We start from the raw sequence: 27248 nt of genomic DNA, 5'->3' as shown, positions 1-27248 counted from the left end.
ATTCACATTGTTGTGAAAAAGATCTCCAGGACTTTTTTATCTTGCAAAACTGAAACTCTGTACTCGTTAAACAACTCCCATTTTTACCCATCGACTTTATTATTAATGGCTGTGTAATAATGAATTATGTCTAGCACTGCTTTAAGTATATACGTAATCGTCCCATTTGAACCTCTAACTCTATGATAAAGTAGACATTGTTATCATCATCTTATAGATGAGAAAGTTGAGGCATAGAGACCTCAAGTGACTTGCCTAAGGTCACATAACAAGTGGTTGAGCTGACATTTGCACTCAGTCTGGCACGGGAGTCTGTGCTCTTAACTCTACGCTCAACACTGAACCCCCTAATCTTGGCCATGTAGATCGGTTCCTATTTTTTGTTATGATAAATAACACAGCAAGGTACCTTTTTGTGTGTAACTGTGTCCCCCCTCTCAAACTGAGTATTTTCCCGAGTGAGTGGGTCTGAACGGGAGACCAAGTTGCTTTCTAAAAAGGGAATCCATGTCCCTTTTATAGAATTTGACAATGTCAATGCTTGGTTAGCAGGAAATTGCTCAAGGTCACCCGCTAGAAGATGATGGCAAAGAAAGGATTAAGATCTGGGTCTTCTGATTGTAGTTTCTATTGCCCTCCACTGCTTCCCTTAAATTTAAAGGTAGCATAAAATACCAGTATCTTCCTTTGCTACACAGCAACGTCAGTTGACATTAGCTTCTTCTCTGAGACTTCCTTGTTGAGGCAGGTAACTGTGTGGGTTAACTTAGTAGGGCTCAGCCAAATCCCTAAGAACTAAATGGAATAAGATGCTTAATGAGGCCAGTGCTCAAGTTAAGCTCCTGCTTCTGAGGAAACCCTCCACTTGGATAAGGTAGAGCTACAGCCAAGGACAAGGGGAGAATGCCACGCAAGATAGAAGGTTTCTTGTTCTTACTTCTCTTTGGCTATGAAGGTATGTGCTGCCCAACCATTAGCACTTATCGAATACTTAATAGTACAATTGAATGAATAATTTAGCTGGTTAATAGCAATGCAACCTAAATAATTAAAACATCATTAATTAACAAGGCATGTTAATTAACCAAGATGCATTGTTAATGAATAATGGTTGTCTTTATGTGGAAGTGATTCTCTTAGTTTCTCACCACTGGCTTTCTGGTTCTCCGAGGAGCCTCCTAAAGTTCAAGGGATGCTCTAAATGGGACAGAAAGAAGGAAGGGTCTCAGAAATCATAGAAAAGAGCTATAAATTGCCACGATTGATAAGGAAGTGTGGTGTATCCTTGAAAATTTTGAGGAGTCAAAATTAGAGTGATTGTAGAATTTAATCTTCCAAAGTAGGACGCCATCGAGAGTGGAAGACGATGCTATTAATAATTCTGCTGGGACAACAGGTGTAAACCAGCGCTGTCCCGGGCAAATCGGGACGTGAGGTCACTCTCGTTTAAACATGGATTAACATAACACGCCAAGTCCCACTGGACTCTAATAGAAAACATAATCCAACTGAGAGTCAGGAATCTCCAAAGACTCTGTAACACTCAGTCATTTTAAAATTTCTAAATATGGCCCTGGCAGGAGTAATATGCCTAAATAAGAAGAAATTAAAAGCAACTCTCTAAAATATCATCCAATTCGACGATGAAATTCTCTCTCAGTCTTTGAAAATAACACTCTTCCATGCCTCTCTCAGGTCTCAAGGACCTGTTAGCTGAGAATTCCTTTTTAGGTTCATTCTGGACATTAGCAATTGGCAGGATGGCTTCTTTGGGTCATTGTGTATTTGTGTGTGTCACAGGAAGTAAGTAAGGAGGGCAGGAAGGAGGAGGCCTCTCCACTCTGCAAATGACCGGATACACAGTCATGACGCAACTCACGCAAGTAGAGTCAAGATCCCTGGTTTAAATCGCGCTCCTCTCTGCCCTCTCATTAGATGTTATTGCTAGAGTACGTCCTTTCATATCTCCCATTCTCATGACTTTTTTAGTCACCTTTCTCAGTATTTGGAAAGATCTGTATGAATATAATCCCAAGGTCATTTTACAAACCCAAATATGTTTCTTTTATTTTTTTAATTTTTTTTAATGTTTATTTATTTTTGAGACAGAGAGAGACAGAGCATGAATGGGGGAGGGGCAGAGTGAGAGGGAGACACAGAATCGGAAGCAGGCTCCAGGCTCCGAGCTGTCAGCACAGAGCCCGACGTGGGGCTCGGACTCACGGACTGTGAGATCATGACGTGAGCCGAAGTTGGACGCTTAACCGACTGAACCACCCAGGCGCCCCACCCAAATATATTTCTAAGTAGGGATCATGTAGACCAATTGTCTGGGGGTTTTTTCCTCTTTGCAATGAAGAGTCAGTCAGCAACTTGTCCCAGTAACTCTCAACACTTGAAGGTGCTTCGGGCGGTTTGTTGCTTTTCCTTTAGTCCTTGCCCTTTCCTCAGCAAGAAAAATCTAAACAGAGCCTTGCAAGGCCTAGATTCCAATACCTCTGGTTGTCTGAGGGCCGTAGGCCTCCCCCTCAGACTTCTGTGTGATAGGCATTGAGATTCATCCATCCATCCGTCCATCCATCCATCCACTCTTTTGTCGGCTCCTTAAAGAACCCATCCCTGAGTTCCTGCTATAGGCCAAACTTCGTGTAAGAATGCAGGGCAGGGGCGCCTGGGTGGCGCAGTCGGTTAAGCGTCTGACTTCAGCCAGGTCATGATCTCGTGGTCCGTGAGTTCGAGCCCCGCGTCAGGCTCTGGGCTGATGGCTCAGAGCCTGGAGCCTGTTTCCGATTCTGTGTCTCCCTCTCTCTCTGCCCCTCCCCCGTCCATGCTCTGTCTCTCTCTGTCCCAAAAATAAATAAACGTTGAAAAGAAGATTTTTTTTTTAAAAAAAAGAACGCGGGGCAGATCTTTGTTACTTTCCCAGTGCTGAGCCTAACAACTGTGCTCTGTGACCCCCACGTGAGAAGAAGCCCTATAAAAGTTTACCAGCCCATTTTTATATTAGACCGGCCCTTTCGGGAGATATCTGTACTAAAACACACACTGTCCCGAGGCACAGAGCACAACATTAGTTCCTGTCCTAGAGCTTACCAACCTGTGTGTGCGGCTGAGGAGCTCCAGGAATTTCCACGAAGAGCAGAAAATACCATCTGTCTAGGCAGAATGGCATGTGGTCCACTGGGTGGTCTGGTGACCGTTTTATGGTCAGTGTGGCTTGGCGACCTGTGCGTACTCTAGCCCGAACTAGAGGGGTGCTCGAGAGACAGAGAAAAACTACAGGATGCGGTTGCTGTATTTAATCAGCTCACCATCCAGGTAGAGAATCGAGGCCAATGCAGACGGGAAAGATGTTTTCTATTGCACAACTGGGAACCTGAAGACAAAGGTTCTTTGTCTAATTTATTCTTCACTGTTTCTGTTCCACGGTGGCAGCGGCTCCTTATTACAGTGAAATAAGATAAATAGATTGACTCCACTTAGGCATCGGACGAAGGTTCATTTGGGGATGCACAAATGATCACAGCCCAAAACTCCGTGCATCTTATAACTGAGGCAGGCTTCTATTTATCTTCCGTTGGACATTTTGGATTCAGTGCAAATGATGGTTTTTAAAAATCCATCTTATTACAATATATAGGTCTATCACTTGGTCATGTTCATTATATATATAAAAAAATCAAGCCTCATCTTACAGGTGTGTCAACCATAAGGGACGTAGGGTTTTTTTTAAGTAGCTTTATTGAGATGTAATTCTTTTTTTTTTTTTTTTAATGTTTATTTATTTTTGAGAGAGAGAGAACGCAGGGGGACAGAGAGAGAGAGGGAGACACAGAATCCGAAGCAGGCTCCAGGCTCCGAGCTGTCAGCACAGAGCTCGACACGGGGCTCGAACCTGCGAACTGTGAGGTCATGACCTGAGCCGAAGTCGGATGCCTAACCGACTGAGCCACCCAGGCACCCAGAGAGATGTAATTTCTATACCATTAAATTCACGCATTTAAAGTGTGCGATTCAATGGGTTTTAGTATATTTCTGGATGTGTGGAGCACATAATCCAATTTTAGAACATTTTGTCACCCCCCAAAAGAAACCAGTAGACATTAAGCCCATCTCCCCCTCTCCCCAGCCCCTGGCAACCACCGATCTACTTTCCGTCTCTGAGGATTTGCCTATTCCGGACATTAGGTTGAAATGGAATCATACAACATATGGTCTTTTATCTTTCACTTCGAAATGTTTTTGAGATTCATCTGTGTTGAAGCATGTACCCATGAATATGCCTGTAGCCAAAAATAGCAACATTTTCACACCAGAACAGTTTCCTTCTTTCTCCTTCTTTGAGAGGGACATTGCCGCAGCCTGCTGTTTTCTTCCCGTGTCTTACCCTTATTTCTAAAGTAGATGGGAAGCTAGTTACTGACACTTTTTGTCATTCGTAATCTTATGCTTTTCTCCTCAGCTTCATCTGTTTCCATGGGAAGGAAGGCTCTGTATTTAGTGACATCCATCAAAAGGACTAAAAGAGTCTTTCCTGCGCGTGTCTAATGCCCACTTTTCCTCTTGAGCTTGCAAGGTACACTTTGAGAAACAGCAAAGCCTCGGATTTTCTTGCTGTGGTAACGGGTTTCCCCACGGAGTGGCCCTTTGGGCAAAAGGGCGGCATGAGCCCCTGTTGCACACATCTAAGGTCGGTGCGTGGGGGACATCTCAGGCGCTCTAGTGGAAACCCGTACCATGGGGAGGAATCTCGAGAACAATCCACGTAGGGAGAAAAACATACAACCACATAATCAAAATCTTTTCCTCTTTCTCCTTTAAAGGCTGACCCGTTTTCTGTCGCTCATTCCAACAATGCTATTTTCTGGTATTATAAAATGTTGCAGCCAAACAGGCTTTTGCTTTGGTTTGCCAGCGTTTCGGTGATCAAATCATATTGGGGGCCACACAGCCGTGTCGCTGCTCCCTTGGGGGCAGCTTTTCCTGTCAAGCGCTTGTTGTCCTTTCTCTGCTCATTTCCGTAAGGATCCGGTGCCTCAGATCCCCAGCCTGTCTATAGACAAACACTTTCCGCTTTCCAGGGGGTGGAGGCTGGGAGGGAAAACACATCAGAAATCAGAAATCTGCCCGACGTCTGACCGAACACAGGAAGTGGCTCTGAAACCAGGTCTGCCTCTTAGGACTCTTCGTCTCCACAGGCAGACGGTGGCAGTACGTCCCCCTCCCTTCTTTTTGGCCTTCCCTCTTTCTGCAGAATGCAGAACCCAGAATGCTCTTACCTGAACCCTGGATTTGCTCAGTTGCGGCTGCATAAACCCACCTCAGTGACAGACGCAGCCTCTGGGCCAAATTGATCTGGTTATCAAGGCCACACTGTCAGTGACCCACAGGCTTTGCCTTTGACCCCCCCCCGCCCTCCCCCCGGCCCCCAGAAAGGGGATCTTGGCACGACTGACGTTGGCCCCACTGACAGGGCCTTTCTGTACCTCAGCCACGCCCAGCTTCGCTGGAAGGTGGGGTGGAGCCAAGTGTCTCCTGGATTAACAACCCCCAAATCGACTAGATGCCAATTGCTCGTGCGCTTTGCAGTTCTTGGGGAGCAGCTGCGAGACTAAGGCGGTGGCTTCACGTGTGCATTCACTCCAAGGGCCACGGGGCGCCACCGAGCCTGTCTGGGCTTTCCAACCAGCTGCCCGCTCAGCCTCAACGAATGGAACATCTTCGCGCCATTCCCCCCCCCTCCGCCCCCCTGTTCCTCCTGGAGCCTTCCCCGCGCCCAGTAAAAACGGCAGGTCTATCCTCCCAGTGCCTCAGGCCTTGAACCTCTCTTTCTGTCACACCCACGTCATCTGTCAGCAAGTACTCTTGGCATTGCTTTCCAAAGACAGAAGCCAGCCACTTCTCATCACCTCCATTGCCACCACCTGGGTCAAGCCCCCATCATCTCCCTTCTGGATGACCGCTGCTTGCCCCCTTAGGCTCTCCGCTTCCGGCCTTGCCCCAGACCATCCAGTCTACACCCAGCAGCCCGAGGGAGCCTCATAAACCATGATCTGTCTTGTCCCTCCTCTCCTCGAACCCTTGTGAGGGCCTACTCAGGCTAAATGCCAAAGTCCTCACGTGCCCACAGGCCCTGTACTGATTGCGTCCCATACCCCCTCTCTTCATCTCCTAAAACCGTCTTTCATCCCCTGGCTCCAGCCCCAGAGGCTCCTTGCTCTCTCTAGAACACGCCAATTACCCACCCACCGCAGGGTCTTTACACTTAGCGTTCCCTCTGCCCAGAATGCTTTGCTCACAGGTGTCTCACCTCTTTCGGGTCTTTACTCCAACATCACCTTCTCACTGCAGGACACTTCATTCATTCATTCATTCATTCATTAGCCCTCACCACCCCCAGCCTAGTCTATATACACCCTATGAAGGTGGGTACTTTTCCCATTTTGTTAAGGGCTATATCCCCAACGCCTAAAGCCAGGCCTGGACTATAGTAGACACTCAATGAATATTACTTAATGAATAAACGCTTTGGGGCCAGTCACCATCAAGTATCTTCCATATCAATTTCTATAATCGTGCAAGTGCTTAGATAAACCTGTGCACAAGAAAGGGGTGGGGCATAAAGGCCAGAGCAAGTGGTGAGTTGTCCACGGGGGACAGAAAAAGTCCCCTTCGCAGGGAAGGGAATAAGCTGGCAGAAAAGTTGGGAGACGAGGGCCTTTAAAGCCAAGAAATCATACAAAGGCACGGAGGCATGAAACAGCCTGGCACGTGTGAGGAGTTGCAGATAGTAGAGAACGCAAAAGATGAATCTGGAGAGGCAGGCAGGAGAGAGATGATGGAGATTTCCTTGAGAGACACATCGTTATCATACTCATTTTAGGCATAAGGAAGTGGAGAGATGTGGCCATACAACCAATAAATGTCACAGATGGAGCCTGGACCCTTGCACCGGGGACCCGCCAAAGGGTTTGGAGCAAGAAGGTGGCACAATCCGGTCTGCGTTTCGCCCCACCGGCAGCGTGAAGGGTGGATGAGGCAAGGTCTCTCTTCAGCAGGGAGAGCATCCAGGGAGAGAGAGTAGGAGCCCAACACAGGCAGTGGCAGCGGGGGCAGAGAGGATAGAGGCCCCTGGGAGACGTTGGATATGGAGGTTTAGAGAGAAAGAAAGGGGACTAAGACACATCCCAAGTCTCTAGATGAGATGCTAAGTGAACAGGGAAGCCACTCAGTAGGATAAGAAATAAAGGGGAAGAACAATTTGCGGAAGGTCGTAATGAGCTGAGGTATAAAACAGAGTATTGAGGTAAGATATACATACAGAAAAGTACAGCCCAGTGAATTGTCACTGTCGAACACACCCGTATAACCGCACTCAGATCAAATAGCAGAATATTGCCAGCCCCCGACTGGCAACCGTGGGCTTTCACCTTGCTGCTCCCCACGCCAGATGTGACCAAGACCCTGATGTCTAATGACATAGATACTTTTAAATGGATCCCTATGGTGTGTCCACTTGAGCAAGGGACCCTCCACTCAGCCCTGCAATGTGGTGGCCCACTGTATGAATTTGCCACGTGTACCCATTCTACTCTTGATGGGCATGCGGGTGTTTCCGATTTGGGGTTACTACAAAGACTGCTGCTGTGAGGAATCCAGCACAGGTTTTGGTTAGTTGGAGAACATATGCATGCGTTTCTGGTGGGTACTTAGGAGCAGAACTGCTGGGTCCTAGGGCGCATATACATTCAACCTTCCTATAGGCTGCCACGTAGTTTTTCCAAGAAGGTAGACCAACTTACATCCCCACCAGCAGCACAGGAGAGTTCAGGTTGCTCCATGACCTTGTCAAGACTTGGTTGTGTCCAAGTTTAGGTAGGAAGAGACACCTATGGGGAGATGCCCGGTAAGCCATTCAAAGCAAGAATTGTAATCTTGGGTTTAGCAACATTTATGAGGCGAGTAGAAGCAGCAGAGCTCTCAGAGAAGACTGACAAGGGTATTTAGAGTGATGGGAGCACCAGGTGAACTGTGTGATGGAAGCTAAAGGAAGAAGGAAGGGACCGAGAGCATATTGGAGCATGAAGACATAAGGTCAGTGTTGGAAAGAGTCCATTGGGTACGAAAATAAGAAGTCATTGGTAACTTCTTTTGCTAGCACAGGGCTTGGCCTCCAACCAAGATGGCACTCCTAACCTTCATTGCTATCTGAGAGGATTAATTCTGCCCATAGCAGGTAGGCCAAGGAATCTCTAGGAATGAATAACCGGTGTACGAGGGCCCAGGAGAGACAGCAGTTTGGGGCCGCAGGGGAGGGGTAGCCCTCAACTGCTCTGACTAAAACATATGCTCCCCTTAACTCCCATTGCAGCCTATGCAGAACCCAGTGGAGTGCTCACCGTGTGCATCATCCAGTGTCTTCTCATCGGTCCTCAAGCCCCTTGTGGGCAGAGAGCAAGGCTTCCATTTCAGAAGGCCCAGGCCCTGGGGCAGTGCCAGGCTCACAGTGGACACAAAAAAAAGGGGTTTGCAGAAGAAGTAAACATGTATTATTTAAGTGAAGGCACAGTTTGAAAAAGATAGCTTTTATAATTGTGATACAAAAGATGAGACCATTCCTCTACTCTCAGTAACAATCTGAAAGGGGTGTGTGTGTGTGTGTGTGTGCGTGCGCGTGCGCATGCGGGAGGGGGCATAAGATTCAACTTTTAGATAGGAAAGTGGTTGAGGGACTTTTATTTCCTATTGCCTACACTCCAGCTTTGGTCAAGATTTTTATAATAGGTATGTGCTGCTTTTGTAATCAGAAAAGAAATGAAGATATCCATTTTGTTGAAAATGGAAAACGGAGCTTTGGTACTTTAGCAAGCACTGCCTAATGGAATCTTCTGCTGTGATGAAAATGTTCTGTACCTGTGCTCTCCGGTACATCAGCCACTAGCCACATGTGGCCAGGAAGCACTGAAATGTGGCTGGTGTGACCGAGGAATTGAATGTTTAATTTTATTAATTTTAATTCATTTGAACGCAAGTAGCTTCATGGGACTAGTGCTTATGCATTGGGCAGCAGAGTTTAAACAATCAGTTTATGCTAATGTGTACAAACTCTTTTCCTATTAAATTGTGCATTCAGGGCACTCACTCTTAAGCGTCCGACTTCAGCTCGGGTCGTGATCTCATGGTTTGTGGGTTCTAGCCCCGCGTTGGGCTCTGTGCTGACAGCTCAGAGCCTGGAGCCTGCTTCGGATTCTGTGTCTCCCTCTCTCTGACCCTCCCCTACTCGTGCTCTGTCTCTGTCTCAAAAAGAAATTTTAAAAAATTTAAAAATTTTAAATTGTGCATTCATTCTCTTTATTCGTACTTCTATAAAGATACTTTATATGTTAGTTTTATGTTAAATTTGACATAGTTTTCCCACATTAATTATACAGTATTTACACTTTGTGGTTTGATATTTCCTATACATTACAGACAAACCTTAACAAGATTTTCTAAACAACTTGTTAATCCTAAATAACCTAAATGTGTCAAGTGCGGGGGTGCCGGGGGGGGGGGGGGGGCGGGGACTAGGAATCAGCTCCTGACTGGCACATAAGGCAGACCCTAGGGATCCTGTTGCTGCTGCTGATGATGAAGAAGAAGTAAGTAAAGGAAGAAGGTAGCACTTAATGTCAAATTTAACAATGTAAATTGTAAACATTGTTTAAATACTAGGTTCTCAAGTACGTTTTAAAAAACACACATAGAAAAAAGACTGGAAAGATTGATATGAAAATGTTAACAGTGTTGCCTTTGGTGATAAGAAATACGGGTGCTTCCCCACCCCCCTTTGCTACATTATTTTCCAAAATTCTATAAAGAATGAAAATAATACAGGCACCTGGCTGGCTCAATCGATAGAGCATGTGACTCTTGATCTCGGGGTCTTGAGTTCAAGCCGCGTGTTGGGGGTAGAGTTTACCTAAAAAATAATAATAATGATCCTTCTCTGTTTAATTTTACTGCCCCTGGTTTCTCAGGATCTGTGGATGTTTTTCCTGACATATATATTTACTTAGTTTGACGTCTTCCCGAAGGGGCTTTGTTAACTTTTATGTGACTATTTTCATTTCACTTCTCCTTGTTGAATTTGTTTCTTTTTTTAACTTGATTTTCTCCTCTCTTGTCCTTTTGCTTAGCCACACTGGGACTGTCATCTACTGAGGTATGTTACAGTAAGAAGGCTGGGATTTACATGGATACGGTTCTTAAAGATTTTCCTAGCTCAAAATAATGTTTAGGATTATCCTTTTTTTTTTTTTAAGGTACTTTTTAAAGGTACTTTATTCTGGTGGTGGCAAGAGCCTATTTTATCTGGGCAAGTTCAAGATTGGTGTTTTAATGAGAGAATGCAAGTGAACCCGGTCTTAATTCAGGTGGTGTGATCATGAATCCATTACCTTTTAAAACCGGATCCCTAAAAGGGACCTCCAGAAGTAAGCAGCCTGACCGTGAACCGGGCCCCGCCCCCAAACCCTGAAGGTAACTATAATGGGGTGAGCGGTGCTCCCCACGCGGTGCGTCTGTGAGATCATTAGCTGTCCATCCACAGTGGCGGACATTTGTTTATCTGGACTCAAAGATGAGTGGCAACTGTATGTCTTAAGCCTGGATTAGTATGCCAGTTGTGCTGCTCTTGTGCAAAAGCGGCCACAGAATACAGGTAATGAATGAGCAAGGTTCTTGAACACAAACTCTTCCAGTGGCTCTGGCTACGGTTGCCTTTGCCTGTGATCTTTCTTTCTTTCCCCTGAAATTTTCATACCTGGAGCATTCTCTGTATTTTTATAATTTTTTAAATGTTTATTTATTCTCGAGAGAGAGACAGAGCACAAGCGGGGAAGGGGTTACAGAAAGAGGGAGACACAGAATCGGAAGCAGGCTCCAGGCTCGGAGCTGTCAGCACAGAGTCCGACGCGGGGCTCGAACTCACAGACCGTGAGATCGTGAGCTGAGCCAAAGTCAGATGCTTAACCGACTGAGCCCCCCAGGCGGCCCTGCCTGTGACTTTTCTGACACTCCTTCCCTTCTGGCTTCCCGCAGGATGAGGGTGAGGACCCCTGGTACCACAAAGCATGCAAATGCGATTGCCAAGGAGGTGCCAATGCCCTCTGGTCTGCTGGCGCCACCTCCTTAGACTGCATTCCGGGTGAGTATCTCCTCTGCTTACGGCACCGGATCCTCGCGGTGTCCTGGGGAACGTTGTTTCTCCTTTTTCTTTCCGCCTGGCCGAGTTAACCCCGCCAGCACGCTAGGCTCTGGGTTTCCTGCAGTTGGCCTCCGAACTACAAATCCCACAACGGCCACTGCTCCAACATTACCACACGGATGTCATTGTTCAGAAACAGCTTCCTGCCTCTCTCCCTGGCCTGGGTGAGACGGTGAGATGGCGCCTATTTTCAATGAAATGGACTAATGGAATTTGTGAAAATAAGTCAATGGTAGGAGGCAGGGCGTTCTGAGAAGAGGACAGCCTTTTGATTCAGAGAGTCCAGAGCTGGAATCCTGCCTGCCTCCCTTCTTAGCTCTGGGACTCCCCCTTGGGTCTTTTTCTGTCAAAGGGAGGTAATAGTACTGTGCCCGAGGGTTTACTGCTCAGCGAACAACCATGTTCTCCCCCACGTTCCAGCCCCTTTATAGTGGCTCCAGCCGAAGTGAGCCACGCCCTTCCAAAATGAACATTTAAGGGCTGGTACTTGACTCTCCGGCTTTCCCTTCCCTGCTTGAGAAATGGTTCCTCCTCCAGTGTGGGTCCCAGGAAATTGAATGGAGCAGAAACCCTGCCAACCCATAACGGACAAGTCACCTGAGTGAAAAATAAACCGCTGTCATGTTAAGCCTCTGAAATTTCCAAGACAATTTGTTCTGCAGCCTAACATAGCCCTTCCTGGCTAATACGAGCGTCTTCCTGTAAGGTTCTTGCCAGCAAACTTTGTAAAGGACCAGATGCTAAATATTTGTGGCTTTGCAGGCCCTAGGGTCCCGACTCCTCAATTCTGCCTTTGTAGTACGAAAGCAGCCACTGACAATATGTAAATCCATGCGTGTGGCTGTGTTCCAATAAAACTTTATTTACAAAAACGGGCGGTGAGCCACATTTGGTTTAAGGGCCACAGTTTGCTGACCGCTGCTCTTAGGAGTTGTCACGAGGAATAGATCTTCGTAGGCATGCGGGGTACCCAGCAAACTGTAGCTTACAAAAGGTCCGCTCCTTTTCTTCCTGCCTCCTGAGAGCTCACACTCTGACTTTCAGGGACTTGGGGGCCCAGAAAATCCTTGCAACACTCAGTGCTTTGCACGGCTCAGAGCCTCTTTTGCTCGAAACTGTGCTCGTTACCCTCTGCAGGGTACATAATCACCTAATAATAGCTCCGCTAGAGACAGTATGTGTGTGCGTGTGCGAGCTTCTCTTCATTATTTCATTAAATTTGCATTAAAATAGCATATTGTGGGGGAGGCAGCGGGGAGTCTCCGACGGCCTTTGCTGCCTCCCCTTCCCTATTTACTGAAGGGGTAGGAAGTGGTTTGTGAATTCAGTCTATCGGAAAGGAACAGTGGGGCCCCTGTCATGAGGAAAGCAGCAAGTGCTGTGCAGTCTGGTGGGCTTCTACTGGATGCCCCACTGTGCTCCGCGGCAGGAGCTCCTGCAACCATTATATACTGGTGTGGTCTGCCCAGTCAATATTGAAGCACCCTCCTTAATAATCCATTTAAAATTCAGTTCCACCCTTTCTCATCATGTGTCTATTATGTGCCAGGCACTGATGGGGAGGCAAAAAAAAAAAAAAAAAAAAAAAAAAAGAAGGCATTATCTCCTCCCTGAAGGAGTTTCCCATGCAGTGGAAACAAACGTTCTCTTCACTAGAGACACGAAGACCTTACTGGAACTCCATTCCGAGTTCTAAAAAAACCCACCACTTGAAAAGAGATTATTTATGCAGATCGACCCAATCAACTGTGAAGTTGAGGAGGGCTGTGTGTTTGGGGAATGTGAAGTCAACCGGGGTCCCCCGAGCTCTCTCCCCTAAACACTTGCCGTGCACTCGAAGTTCTGAAATCAGAAATTCTTTTAGTTTACGTGTTCTCCACTCCCCACCATCTTCTGTTTGTTTTTTCCTCTCATTTTATTTTTTAATGGCACAGACATTTCCGGGAAGAAACAAACACAACCTAAGGGTTACACGGTTGATTCATTGGCGTGAATTGGTTTTTTTCCATGAAAGAGATGGTTCAGGGCAGCAGGACTAGACGCCCATCAGTGCCTCGGGTCCTCAATGGAATCTTAAGAACGCTGCTTGGTCTCTCTGGATCCTGAGACTCACTGCTTCCATCACAGGCCGCCTTAGGAGGGAAGAAGAGCCTAGAAGATACAGAAGGACGGGAGGGAAGGTCACTGGGAGCTGCCCGGAGGTACTCTCGGGTGCACACTGGCTGCTACTGTCTAGTGGTCCCACCCACAGAGGAGAAGGTGCATTCTGGCCTCCTTAATCTTCATCTTAACACTATCAAAACGACTAAAAGGTCTGTCCTCCACAGTTAGCTAAGATCACCTTGGCCCTCGGAGGGGGAAGAATAGGGTAAAGAAAATATCCAAGCCTAAGAAATCCAGTGATTCGTGAATGCTTTGCCTTTACTCTAGATTTTATACCTCTATATTATCTTCGAGTTTCTACTCCATTGTATAAACATTATTCTATGTTCCACTACATTGTCATATAGGTTCAAGCCTAATACATGTGCATGTTAATATTCATGTCTCTCTTGTCAAGAACGTCCCTGAACTTCCCTTGTGTTTCTCTAGGTAAATGTTCTTTATAACCATGTCTGGCTTTCACGCCTCCCGACCGCGAGATTATCTACTGAATAAGAAAGGCTAGTATGCTACGTATAGTCTGGATTCGCAGCACATTATGAACACGCCTTTATCCACGTAATATCCGTGCTTTATCCACTTGTACCACACACGATGTAGGTTTCTCCTTAAAATGAATGTACAAACGTTCTTTCTCTACTTAAGATGAGCATACCAACAGGCTTCATAGCTACCCTAACAAACTGGCATTGGGCAGAAAACGTGGGAAGGACATATTCCGTGTAAGTCTGACGAGGATCCCCTTAATTCCTCCAGCAACATTATTCGTGCCGCTTAATCCTAGTTTATACTCAATTGACAGTTTCCTATGGCTTAGAGCAGTAGGTGTTCTCTGGGCCGGGCAACCTCGATTTCCTCCCTGAGCTTTCCGCTTCCTGTTTCTGCTGTCTTCCCTGCTTGCTCCTAGAGGCCACCCGAGACGGGTGATAATCTGTGTTTATCCCTTCATTCACCATCCAGTCAATAACTATCGAGTGCTTAGCATGTGCAGGCATTCTGCTCAGCTCAGAGGATACAATGGTGAGCCAGAGAGCCCAGAGGAGCCGATAAATAATGACAAGGATGGGGAATAAGTGAGAGGAACAGGGTGGCCGGCAGAGATCTGAAGGAAGAGCAGAGTTGGCCGGGGGAAGGGGGAAGAGAGGGGACGGGAGTGTCACAGGCAGAGGGAACAGCCTCAATGGAAGGCCTCCAGGCCCGCATGAGGACCCAAAGGGAGCCCAGCCAGGACCGTGGAAGGAGGAGGAGAGGGGAAAGGAGGAGTCGGGCAAAACAATAACATAACTTGACTGCAATTGACCCCACAGTCCATAGAGCGTGAGAAATGCCACATTTTCTATTTTTCCAAGTTTAAAAAACTCCAGTTTGAGTCCTCCTCATGGCTAGCGAGGAGTCTAAAGACAGGACTGTTAAAGGTCCTTCCTCTCTCCTTGGACTGCATCAAACTCCCATGGGTTTGCAAGGGCTGCCTGGGGGCAGGGCGCAGACTCAGGCTCAGGCTCAGGCTCAGGCCAGGTGGCAGGCTCCCTGCCTGGCCCACAGCCCCACTTGAAGGCCAACACCTCATTGGGGGGTCTTCTCCCTCTGAACCAAGCTCAGCTCAGTCCCGGGGACCTTCCCAAGTTTCCTGAGGGTGTCCAGAGCTCAGGGCTCCCTGGCCCCATCTGTGGTCCAGCCCCCTCAGAGGAAGCATGTCCCTGCTGAGCTCAGGCCCCTACCATGAGCACGCCCCTTTCCCCCAAAAGGGCCAAAGCCCAGATTCTCCAGTCCCCTCCTGTAGCACAATCAGCTAATTCCTGTTGGCACCTAGACCTTCCAAATCCATAAATCTGAGAGATGCTATGTGGTCTACAGCCTCTCCTCTCTCAAGTCACACACACACACATGAACACGTGCACACACAAACCCAAGAAGAGCCCCAACCCTTAGAAACCCTCTTTCTTGGGGAGATGTACAGGGGATGATGGGGGCAGGGCAGAGTGGGAGAGGGGGGAGTTAGATTTCTTCCCGGGTGAGTCTTCGCCAGAAAGACAAACATGAAAAACTCAAGAAGACATCAATGTATTCCCACGAATTCACCCTATTACACCGATAGAATCTGTTGCTCTTGGCCAGCGACATCGTGGAGGCAGGTACTGCTGTGGGTACCCTTTCACAGATAAGGAAATTGAGATCCAGAAAGGTTAAGCAGCTTGCCTAAGCTCACACAGAGATGGGGATCCGATCCCAGCTCACACTGACTCTAGACAGACATTCTTGACCTTGGCTGCCCATTACAATCACTTGTAGCTCTATCCCTCACCTGGGTCCTACCCCAGACCAATGACGTCAGAATCTCTGAGGGAGTGACCCCAACATTAGCACTTCTGTAACTCCCCCCCACCCCCCAATGATACCCAGGTTGAGACCCATCAGAGAGTCTCTGCTTTGTGCCCTGGGCCACACCACTGGTTTCTGGGTTAGCAGCTGGGTAGCTAGAGGCACCAATACCTGACAGGAGCACTGTACAGGGGCAGGCTTGGGGCTTGGATACTGAAGGGTACAGTTTGGAACGTGTGGGTGTGAAGCATCTTTGGGTCACCCAGGTGGAACTGTTCACCTGGAAAATGGACAATGGGATAAGGCTTGGGGCCTGGGAATCAGGCACTGACTCCCAGACGCCAGGCAAAAGCCATGGGGATGGTGAGATCATCACTTTCCTGTAGAGTGTGGGCAGGGTCCGTGTCTGGACAAGCCCTCACCAGCTTCCAAGGCCACTACCACTGGCTTCGTCTCCCTAGGTTTCCACTCTTAACCGTTAGATGGGCAAATCGGAAAGAAATGGCAAAAGAGATTTAAGGGAAAGACACAGAAAGAGCAAAATGCCAAGAATAAAGCCATCAGGAGTGGACTTTTCCTTCCCCTCTGCTTTTCCTTCCCCTCTGCTCCTTCCCTCCAAGCTGGTGGCCCTGGAGCAAGAAAAGGAAGGTTCAAGATGGAGGGGCCTTAGAGACACCCACGGTTAGCATTTAAGTGACAACCTTGGGCCCAACTGAAAACCAGCTTTCTGATGCTGGGGCCTTGTCCCACCTTCTGGTGGCATGGGCTTGTCCTCCAGGTCGGAGGGAAATTGAGGAGGTAGAGGGGCCCCCAAGGCCATGGGCACCAGGCCCCTGAACCTGCCAACTGACAAATGCCTTCTCTCACAGGCCAAAGTTTCCCCAGTGTGCTTTGAAAGTGTGCTTGTTAAAGATGAGGCTGCTCTGGGGGTGGGATACTGAAAACTGCATCCTTAACAAGCCCTCCTGACGATTTGACCGCACAAGGCACGATTGAGGGGCCCGTAAATCACTCCTGTCCTCTCTCCCAGGAATTCCCGTGATTTTAGTAGGCTCCATCAGCCTTGGGGACTTGATAAACCACAAGTGCTGTCCCCTCACTTCCAGCCCCACTGAGCTACAGCTAATGGTGGAGGTTGGACCTTTTCCTTTGGTGCATCGGGCAGAAAGGCAGTGAAGCCTCCCTGGTCAGAGGCCTGAAGCTGTCTTTCTGTCTTCACTCTCTGAGGACAGGGCATGACTGCCTCTGTGGGCATTCTGGTCTCAGGATGCATGGCATTCAAGCTTTTGCATGCTTCGTTCAATTTTAGTGACTTTTGGAAGCTATCCTCCAGAAAGACCCCAGCACTCGTTTCACTGTTGGAAAGGGATGATGCCCCAGTCAGCATGTTCAGCTCTTTGATCTGAACTCAGATTTACACATGGACAAAAAATAATTTCACTTACTTGAAGTTTATTCTTCACAATTGGAAAACTAAGAGAATGTGTAAGTTTACCATTTGTTTTTTATAGAAATATAGCTAGACTTGTGTTTGGTTGTCAATAAGGGATCCCCTGAAGAGTGGCTTAGTGAATTACTTTTGTTTTGACTCCTGTAGTAAAAAGAGTAGGGGTAGGGAGTTGCTTAAGGATATCAGGGCTGAGGTCTCGGCGCTTCTTTTGGCCTTACCCCCATTGTGCAAGAAGCCACTGCGCCAGCCATCAGGTCTTCTTTCTAGGCAACGGGAAGAAAAAAGGGGTGAGCAAAAACGGATCAGAAATCCCCAGCAGACATCGTCGTATATCTCAGTGGTCAGAAATTGTATCACGTGGTCGCTTCTAACCGCGAAAGAGGCCGGGAAAGATTTTTTTCTAGCGCCTACATTGCTGCCTGACAAAGTTAGGGTTCTTTAGTCGAAAACAAGGGGAGAACAGATGCTGGGCTGGCAATCGGCGGAAGTCTGTGACCAGGTAACCCAACACTAAATGTGTTTAGAAATACGTGAGAAGCAGCCGACGGTTGACATGTAAGAACCAGCTTTGGCTATTCTTATTTGGAAAAAAACCCGTTCCTTTCAAATGTACCTTATTCAATAGTCACTCAGGTACATTTCACCCCCCCCCCCCCCCCCACACACACACCTTTTTTTATTCATCAGACTAGTGAGAAGACGGCATTTTACGAGCGAGAAGTCAGTCTCAGTATATAATTGCCCTTCTTGCCTCTGACCATTGCTTTGTTCCTATAATTAGCATCATATGCTGCCCGAAGACAGCTGGGGCCGGTGACGTCATCACGCCAGACGGCTAAAAGTGTGTTAATGAGGAAAATAAAGAGTACGGCATTTAACTATGATATTTCCCTGGGAACCTCTTGGTTTTGCAAATGTCTAAGTTTGTGGAGGAGGTGAAGTATTTCTCCCTCCCTCCCTCCCCCACCTCAGGTTGCCATAGAGCCCCTTTCCTCTGCTTTTGCGAAGGTTGAGTCTCTATGGCAATCCTTTGACTTCATCTTCACTCTCTCTCATAAGAGCAGCGAATAAGTTGAAGACCCATTGTGGAGTGCGCTGACGAGCAAAACATTCTCCACCTACCAAAGCACGAAGGAGACGGTCTGACTTGGCATGTCAGTCATGTCGGGTTTGTGGAGTGTTGCGATGTGATATGAGTGTTTTGAGGTGCGTTGTTTTTCCCTTTCCAGAATGCCCATATCATAAGCCCCTGGGTTTCGAATCGGGAGAAGTTACACCAGACCAGATCACCTGCTCCAACCTGGAGCAGTACGTGGGCTGGTATTCCTCGTGGACCGCTAACAAGGCCCGGCTCAACAGTCAAGGCTTTGGGTAAGCAGGGCAGGTGGCTCAGGCGGTTTTTCTCATGTGATTTGAAAAATGTAGGTCTCTGTAAGAAAAAAATGGCAGAATGCATTTATTTATTCAACAAATATTGACTGAGTGTCTTCTGTGTGCTGAGGACTGTGGGCAAGGTGGTGGAGGTCCTGGCCTTCAAGAAGCACACAGTTTAGATGGGGAGAGGGACTCTACCTGAAGGGCACGGATGGGGATGGTAAAGGTCAGCAAAGTTAGGGCACAAGTGAGATAAGGCCAGAGCTCTGGTAGGCAGAAGTCAGATCTCAGATCGTGAAGTCACGTGAAGAATTATGGTAACTATTTTAGGCATAATGAGAGGACCCGGAATGTGCATTAGTTAGAGTACAAGTTTGTACTGCTGTAACAAAGAACCCCAAAGTACAGAAACTTAAATAACATAAAGGTTGATTTCTTGGTCATCTAAAAGTTTCATTAGGCCATGTAGTTTCATTGTTATGACGGCTGATGGTATCAGGGGTCCAGATTCTTTCTACCTTCTTCTGTCATCCTTCACATGAAGCTGCCATCTCAGGGCCCAAAATGGCTACCCTAGCTTCCACTAGCACATCACATTCTAGCCAGCGGGGAGAAAAGAGGAGCAGACTGCACAAGCATAATCCTATTGGCTACTTCTGCCCACATCTCACCAATCAGAATTTAGTCAGGTTGTCCCACCTAGCTGCAAAGGAGACTGGGAAATATGAACTTTTCTGGGTGGCTGTTTGCCCAGATAAAACATGGTGGTGGTGGTGGTGATGGTGTTCTATTGCTAAAAGAAGACGGGAAGAGGATACTAGGGGACAATTAGCAGACTCTAGCAGTGAAAGATTTAAAGCTGGGGAATACCACAATAAGATTTGTGTTGTAAGAAAATTCTGGCTCAGGGCGCCAAGGTGGCTCAGTCAGTTGTGCATCCAACTCTTGGTTTCAGCTCAGGTCATGATCCCAGGGTTGTGGGATCAAGCCCCATGTGGGAAGCCATGCTCAGCAGGCCGCCTGCTTAAGATTCTCTCTCTCTCTCTCTCTCTCTCTCTGCCCCTCTCCCTTGCGCATGTGCGCTCTGTCTCTCTCAAATAAAAGAAAAAAAGAAAAGAAAAGAAAAAAGAAAAATCTGGCTCTTGTGAGGAGAACTGTTTAGTTGGGGGAAGTAATTAGTGAGGTGAGCTACAGTAGCAATCCAGGCAAGAATTGAGGATGATGTGGGTCAGGGCAGTGCCAGTGAAATGGAGAAAAGTAAATGACTTTGAGAAACACTTGAGATGGAGTCAATAGACGGATTGGATGTTTGAGGCGAAAAAGAGAAAGGGACAAAGATCTCTCTCGGATCGCTGGCATGAACACCCCAGAGGATGGGGGTAGCATTCTGAAAGATGAATATTGGAAGGAGGGGCTGGAGACAATTAGGAGTTTCCTCTTGGACATGTTTCTTTGGGGATGCTGTACAGCACCTAGAAGTTGTCTAGACAGCAAATGATTCTCAGGTTTTGGCATTTAGAAAAGGTCTGGGATGGAAGTTAAGATTCCAAGAGCCACGCAAGGAGCAAGTCTGGAATTAGAAGAGAAGGCAGCCAAGGACTGAGTCCCGAGAAGCTAATTAATATGCAAAAAGTAAATAAAAACCTCAAAGGGGAAATTATAGGTTTCCACAATTCATGAGAGACATAGCTAAAAAACAAATCAGTTCCCTCACTGGTTGGTTTGCTTTATAATTGCCAAAAGCTCTTCCAGAGCCACTTGGATCAGTGTTCTGCACATGGGAGACACTCTCTGAAAGCCATGAATGACAGCACTGGAAGGAGACGCAAATATGTATAAAGGGACTGAAATTGGGGTGAGACTCATGGAGAAAGAGACACCAGGAGAGACTAATGAAAAGGGAAGGGAGCTGGTGGGTGCAAAAACCATGCATTTTCGTGATTTGAAGACAGACATACTCAACCACACCCCAAAGGTGATTTCAGCAACACTCAAAGGCACTTCTTTGACAGATCAGTTGAATCTGGCCATTGTTCTTTGGTCAGTGGAGATGCTGGGAGAAAGAGAATGATACAAGTATGACAGAGGCTTCACACTTCTTGGAGACAGGCCTTTTGGTGCTTACCAGATTGCACCTCAGACTGCCCGCGCGTTGCAGGGGTTCTTTAGGCACTGGCGACCCCTCAAAGGGCCGTGCCTCTCAGCTCTTTGGAGGCTCTCATAGGAAAGGGCTCCTGGTGATTTGCTGTGTTCCTGGCAGGTGCGCCTGGCTGTCCAAGTACCAGGACAGCAGCCAGTGGCTAGAGATAGATCTGAAGGAGGTCAAGGTGATTTCAGGGATCCTCACCCAGGGGCGCTGTGACATTGATGAGTGGATGACCAAGTACAGCGTGCAGTACAGGACCGATGAGAACCTGAACTGGATTTACTATAAGGACCAGACAGGAAACAACCGGGTAAGTTGGACTTACCCCAAACCACCTTTAGCTCATACTCTCTGGGACTTCCCTCCCGTTCCTGCCCTGTCACGACACTGACTCCATGGCAAGGGAAGTCATCCGTGCTTCTTCCCCACAACATGGTCTACTCTCTGACAGGGCAGGGTCTTTTCTTGCTGTATCCTGGGTGCCCAGCAGTTTGTGAGTGAGCACCACTCTTGCATGCAAAAGAAATCTTTGTTTGAATTCTCCTACCAGCTTATAGTTGCTCAAATGATCAAAACTGGCCATTTGGACTATTCCAAACTCCGTGGGCCATTGAACACTTTGCTGCATACATGTGACTTGACCTATTATTGATGTGGCTAGGCCCTTGTCCATTTATGTAGATATGGCCTCTCCTTACCATTGAGACTGACTTCCAGGAAGATCTGGACAATCCAGCAAGTTAGCCACTGAACTATGTAAATGATTAAAATGACTCCAGCAATGAAGACACAGAGGAACTTGAACCTTTGAGCAATTTTATATCCTACTAACCTCTAAAGGCCAAGCCCCAAGTCTTGTTCACAGTAGTCTCTTGATTAAGTGTATATATATATATATATATATATATATATGACCAATATTTTATATATATAATGTCTATTTGCAATGAATTAAAAACTCACTAGCTGTTTGGAACCGTTAACTGTCCTTTTGCCTGAGGACTTCTGAGGCTAATTTGGACACTTAATCAGATTAAGCAGACACGTGTGGCTGAAAATCAGAAGGCTTTGTACCCTGTGATGACAAGTTGTACAGCAAGACAGCCACGGGTTGAGATTTCAAGGAGTTTGAATACAATAGGAGAAACCATCTTGATACTTAGACATCTTATTTCATTTTTGATCTTGTTAGCTGGCTTTTCAAAAAGAAATGGAGAATTCATTTTCAAGTCCTGCCTGCATTTCTGAAGGCCTTGATGGTTCTTTGCAAAGAGGTACTCCACTCAGGCACTTGGGCAATCTGCAGGAGCCTGTTCCAACCTCCCTCTTCACCTGTCCCAACTTGAATAGATTCAAGGGCAAACGGCAGAGAGAAGGGGATGTGGGATGTTGCTATTGGGAAGAAAGGCAAGATCATGGCACACGAGGTCCTTCTTGTTTTGTAGACAGATGAGGCCAAAGTGGCAGCCAGATTTTTTGCAGGAGATAATCCCAGAAAGAAATGAAACGCTCCAGTGTCATCAGGCAGAGCTCTACGACTCTAGAAAGACTGCCAAGAATGATTTCTTTGGAAACGCAGCCGAACAGCCACGGCAACTTTTTCCATCAGGGCATCCCAAAACACACGAAGCAGAACCTTTTCCTCCCTACTTTGGGTACTACACTCCCCCTTCCAGAATCTTCCCTCTAGTTTTTATGTCTTTTCTTTTCTAAAAGCAGTCTTCCAAGTCTAAAAAGTATTTGCCATTGGTATGGAGGTAGAGATACACACTTAAGCTTTGGCTCACAACTTCAGGGCCAGCTCACCAGTTTTTACTCGAGCCTCACTTTGGATCCCTTTGGAACAGAAGAACATTCCTCCTGTAAGTGCAATGCGGTCCTTTTCAAAATTGGTCAAAATGCAAAGAATCAGAACACAGAATTGGTGATGAGAATCAAGAGGCATTTTCCATCAGTGCCATCCAATAGAACCTTCTGTGACAATGGAAATGTTAGGATCTGCACTGTCCAATATGGAAGCCACTAATCACACACAGCTATTGAGCACAGGAGCCATCACCAGCGCGGCTGAGGAAGGAAATTGTTATCTAATTTTAATGCATTTAAATTTAAATAGCCACGTGTGGCTAATGCTCCCATACTGGCTGGGGAAGCTCTAGATGTCCCCAGAGAATCACTCGGAGATGCCTAGAACATGCAGGCTCTAACACACAAGTTCAGATTTCGGGCATATGCAATTCTCTGACCTTTGACCACTTTCTGAGATTTCCCAGACTTCAAATTTGGGGCCAGCTTCAGATAGGAATTGTTCTTCCTTTTCCCTCCCCTGATGTGATAGTGATAAGATTCCCTCTCTCTTTAGGTCTTCTACGGCAACTCAGACCGAACCTCCACGGTCCAGAACCTCCTGCGGCCCCCCATCATTTCCCGCTTCATCCGGCTGATCCCACTGGGCTGGCATGTCCGCATTGCCATCCGGATGGAGCTGTTGGAGTGCGTCAGCAAGTGTGCGTGACGCCTCCTTCAGCTCGGCACCTGCCAGGTGGGGTGGAGGGCGCAGAGCAGCCTGTAGGGGAACATTGACGCGACCAGGGCTTGAACAGGGTGACAAACAGGGCTGAATTTTACAAGCTCTTTTCAATGCAGAGCTGGGCAGAAATAATTTCTTTTTTTTAAGACGTAGTTTCCAATGTCAATGAGAGAGAAAGAAAAATGAACTCATTCCCCACTCAGGGCCAAAGAAAATAAGAACAAAGAAAATGTCCCTAAAGACAATGTTCATCAAAAGCCTAAGTAGCAGGGGTAATTTCCTGCTCTCGGGTTTTTGTGTTTGGCCTGACAGTGTGAAAGTGTGGTCTCAGGGAACACAAAGGAGCCCAGATAATTTAAAAACCCTTTTGTTTCACCACCCTGAAAACAGGAACAGAAGTTTCATAGAACCTTGATTTGAACGCAAATGGGGAGCAGGCTTGCGGTCTCTCCGGGGTTTTCACCAAATCAGGGCCTCTCACAACTTTAGAGCACCGTGTATGCAGACGGAAAGGTTTTGGGGTGACTGGGGGGCCAAAAGGCATAGTCGGGAGCCTGTGTCCTGGTCTCCCGGAGGCTGGCACCATCGCCCCAGGTAGGAGGGCCTCCCCTGCTCTGCGCCTTCACCCCCACGCACACAAGGACTGGGGAGCCACAAAAGCTCTCATCACATACAGATCCATTCTAGCAAAGTTTTCCAGTCTGTGGTCACTGTTTGGGTGAATACATGGGACGGGCTGCATGTGTAAGTAGCAAAGTTTCTCTGTATTTAGGAACCCCACATGACTGAAGCACACCAGAATTTCCCTTCATCTAGGGCTACCATTTTTCAACAGGATTCACATTTTAAAACCAGTTGGCACAGGAGCTAGATCACTGGCTACACGGAGGAGGCCCATCAGCTAACCACATGCTTTGCAGGAAGTGGGCAGACTGCAAGTCCTAAGAAGGGATGTGGATACGTTTCTTGTGACCCAGGTTAAACTTCACCCCTTGCCTTGCAACACACAAAACAGGCCTGCTCCTGAGGCTGAAACCTCCTTGGGAAGGACTGGGCCTGGCATGGGCCTGGCCTTCCCCCTCCTGGAGGAGCTCATGAAGCTGGGACCTTTCGGGAACAGTCTCAGTCTCCTGAGTTTTCAGGCCCTTCCCTGGGGAGAGGCTGATGACATGGGGAGTGGGCAGGAGAGATATATGAAAGTAGGAGCTGAGAGGGGGTGAAACTGGGGGATGAGGGCCCTCTGACAAGACTGGGGAATCCGAGACTGTCCTGGCCCTGACACAGCACAGCCTCTACTAGAGGCTTTCTCCTGAGTTACTTTCTGTTTTCAAATGCCAAGCCGAGTGAAGACTCACACTAACATGATCCTGGACATCACGTTCACCTTCTCTGTGAGGGGGAAGCCTCCTAAAAACCCCAAATCTCTTCCCTGGTGTTTTGGGCTTAGAACAGCTCTATATTTAACCCACCATCTTTTTTTTTTTTTTTTTTTTTAACGTTTATTTTGAAAGAGTGAGAGAGGAGAGAGAGAGAGGGAGAGAGCATGCATACGCACGCGAGCAAGCAGAGAAGGGTCAGATACTGAGAGGGAGACAGAGGATCCGAAGCGGGCTCTGCGCGGTCAGCAGTGAGCCTGATGTGGAGCCGAACTTGTGACCTGTGAGATCATGACCTGAGCTGAAGTCGGACGCTTAACCGACTGAGCCGCCCAGGTGCCCCTAACCCACCATCTTTTTAATCCCCCAACTGTATACTTGGACCTGGAAAAATGCTTCCCTTGCTCAGTATTCTCTCAAATACAAACATATCAAATTCAAGGTGGGGGAAAAAAAATCCTTCTCTGGCCTTTGGACACATGAATAAATCCATTTAGAGCAGATGCCTCATCAGAGCCCCTTACTGAAAAGCTGAATGAACTTTCATCATGACACGGATTGTCAGAGAAAATGGTGGTAGCCTAAGAGCTCAGGTCCTCTACAGTGGTCACATCAGACACAGGAGGGGAGTACGGTTAAGAGGAAAGAAGAAAAGAATGAAGCTGTGAGGCAGTGATAAAGGTTCTCCAACTAATTGTTCATGTTGGAAATGTTTGCTTTGTAAAGGTTTAATGAGATAAAGTCACATACCGTACAAATTTCAACCATTTCAAGTGTACAATTCAATGACTTTTAGTAGATTCAGAGTTGAGGAACCATTATCACAATTTTAGAAAAATTTCATCACCCCACAGAGAAACCCCGCACCCATTAACCATCACCTCCCAACCTACTCGTCCCCACAGCCCTAGGCAACCACTGATGGACTTTCTGTCTCAGTAGATTTGCCTATTCTGGACATTTCATATAAATGGGATCATTTTCTGCCTGGCTTCTTTTGCTTAGCATAGTGGTTTTTCCAAGTTTCATTCAGGTTGTAGCATGCACTTAATTCCTTCTTATAGCTGAATATCATTCCGTTATATGGATAGGTCACATTGTATTTATCCGTTCATCTGCTGATGGACATTTGGGTTGTTTCTACATTTTTGGCTATTGTGAATAATGCTGCTATAAACACCTGTGTACAAGTTTTTGTTTGGACATATGTTTTTATTTATCTTGGGCATATACCTAGGAGTGGAATGCTGGGGTCATGTGGTAACTCTACGTCTAACCTTTTTAGGAACTGTCAGACAATTTTCCAAAGGGGCCACACCATTATGCATTCCCACCAGCAACATGAGAGTTTCAGGTTCTCTACATTTGTTATTATCTTTTTGATTAGAGCCGTCCTGGTGTGTATGAAGTAGCATCACTCTGGTTTTTGATTTGCATTTCCCTAGGACTAATGATGCTAAGCATCTTTTTTATGTGTTCACTGGCCTTTTGAATAACTTCTTTGGAGAAATGTCTTTTCCGATCCTTTGCCCATTTAAAAATCAGGTGGCCTTTTTATTAACGAATTGTAAGAGCTCTTTAATATTCTAGATACAACCCCCTTAGGAGATACGTGACTTGCAAATACTTTCTCCTATTCGGTAGGTTATCTTCTTACTCTCTTGATGAAGTCCTTTGAAACACATTTTTAAATTTTGATAAAGTCCAATTTATTTTTTTTTGTTGCATGTGTTTTTGGTGTCATATCTGAGGTACCATTGCCAAATCCCGATCATGAAGATTTACTCCTATGTTTCAAGAGTTTTATAGTTTTACTTCTTACATTTAGACCTTTGATCTATTTGGGGTTACTTTTTGTATATGGTATGAGGTAGGGGTCCAACTTCAGTATCTGCACGTGGACATCCAGTTGTCCCAGCACCATTTGTTGAAAAGACTTTTTCCCCACTGAATGGTCTTGGCATCCTTTTTGAGAAATCAACCATAAAGGTGAGAATTTGTTTCTGGATCCTCAATTCTATTCCATTATAGGTCTATCTTTATACCAGTACCACACAGTTGTCATTACTGTAGCCTTTTTAGTAAGTTTTGAAATTGGAACAGGTTAACTCTCCAACTTTGTTCTTCTTCAAGGCTGTCTGGGCTACTGAGTCCTTTGAATGTCCATATGAATTTTAGAATCACTGTGTCAATTTCTGCAAAGAAGCCAGCTGAGATTTCACATCGGAAATCACTCCATACTTGAGAATTTAATAAACAATGAGATACTGAGATCCATAATACGTTAATCTGTAGGTAACCTGTGTATAACAGCATATTAATTATTTACTTCATTTAATTTAGAACAGAAAGTATAAAAACAAAACTTTTATTGAGGGGGATCTGCAGCCTAACAGAATCTTGCTATTAAACACATGAACTGTGTTTGGAGTATGATTTTTTTTTTTTTTTTTGGTGGGGGAAAAATCTTGATTAAATAACATACATATAGTGTAGCACAAACTCATTATTTTACCTTATGTTAACACGTTTACTTTTATTCTCACAAATGCTAGAGTGTGGTCTACACTTTCAGGAGATTCTTTTTGTTTTTTGTAATTTTTTTTTTTTTTACACTTATTCGTTTTTGAGAGACAGACAGA

At 46.5% G+C, this 27248-nt stretch overlaps 2 protein-coding genes across 5 annotated transcripts in view; one reads left to right on the top strand and one right to left on the bottom strand.

Annotated features, from left to right (window-relative positions):
* The first annotated feature begins 837 nt into the window (after positions 1-837).
* On the top strand, positions 838-27030 carry RS1 (retinoschisin 1). The gene is made up of 6 exons (XM_045472597.1): positions 838-955; positions 10179-10204; positions 11083-11188; positions 18410-18551; positions 20815-21010; positions 23063-27030. The coding sequence occupies exons 1-6, from the start codon at positions 904-906 to the stop codon at positions 23213-23215; spliced, it is 675 nt and encodes a 224-aa protein (XP_045328553.1). The 5' UTR covers positions 838-903; the 3' UTR covers positions 23216-27030.
* The window catches only part of CDKL5 (cyclin dependent kinase like 5), a 216007-nt gene continuing 201907 nt past the window's right edge, over positions 13149-27248 (bottom strand). For 2 of the 4 annotated variants that reach the window (XM_045472590.1, XM_045472595.1), the window contains 2 exons: positions 17399-17443; positions 13149-13399 (listed from right to left, as the gene is read on the bottom strand). In XM_045472590.1, the coding sequence (XP_045328546.1) occupies positions 13311-13399; positions 17399-17443 (134 nt within the window). In that variant the 3' untranslated portion in view covers positions 13149-13310. Of the gene's footprint in view, positions 13400-17115; positions 17444-27248 lie in introns of those variants that run through there. The other 2 variants (XM_045472594.1, XM_045472589.1) reach the window with 2 other exon arrangements.

The sequence above is a fragment of the Leopardus geoffroyi genome, chromosome X (genome assembly GCF_018350155.1).
Source record: "Leopardus geoffroyi isolate Oge1 chromosome X, O.geoffroyi_Oge1_pat1.0, whole genome shotgun sequence".
Lineage (NCBI taxonomy): Eukaryota > Metazoa > Chordata > Mammalia > Carnivora > Felidae > Leopardus > Leopardus geoffroyi.
The sequence above is the reverse complement of the archived record's forward strand: the minus strand, read 5'-3'. Positions and strand labels throughout refer to the sequence as shown.

Excerpts from the sequence above, each read along its gene's own strand:
- RS1 (XM_045472597.1), top strand. The coding sequence starts at position 904 with ATGCCACGCAAGATAGAAGGTTTCTTGTTCTTACTTCTCTTTGGCTAT. Across the intron at positions 10,205-11,082 it reads TGGGACTGTCATCTACTGAG|GATGAGGGTGAGGACCCCTG; the intron begins GTATGTTACAGT and ends GGCTTCCCGCAG. Across the intron at positions 21,011-23,062 it reads ACCAGACAGGAAACAACCGG|GTCTTCTACGGCAACTCAGA; the intron begins GTAAGTTGGACT and ends CTCTCTCTTTAG.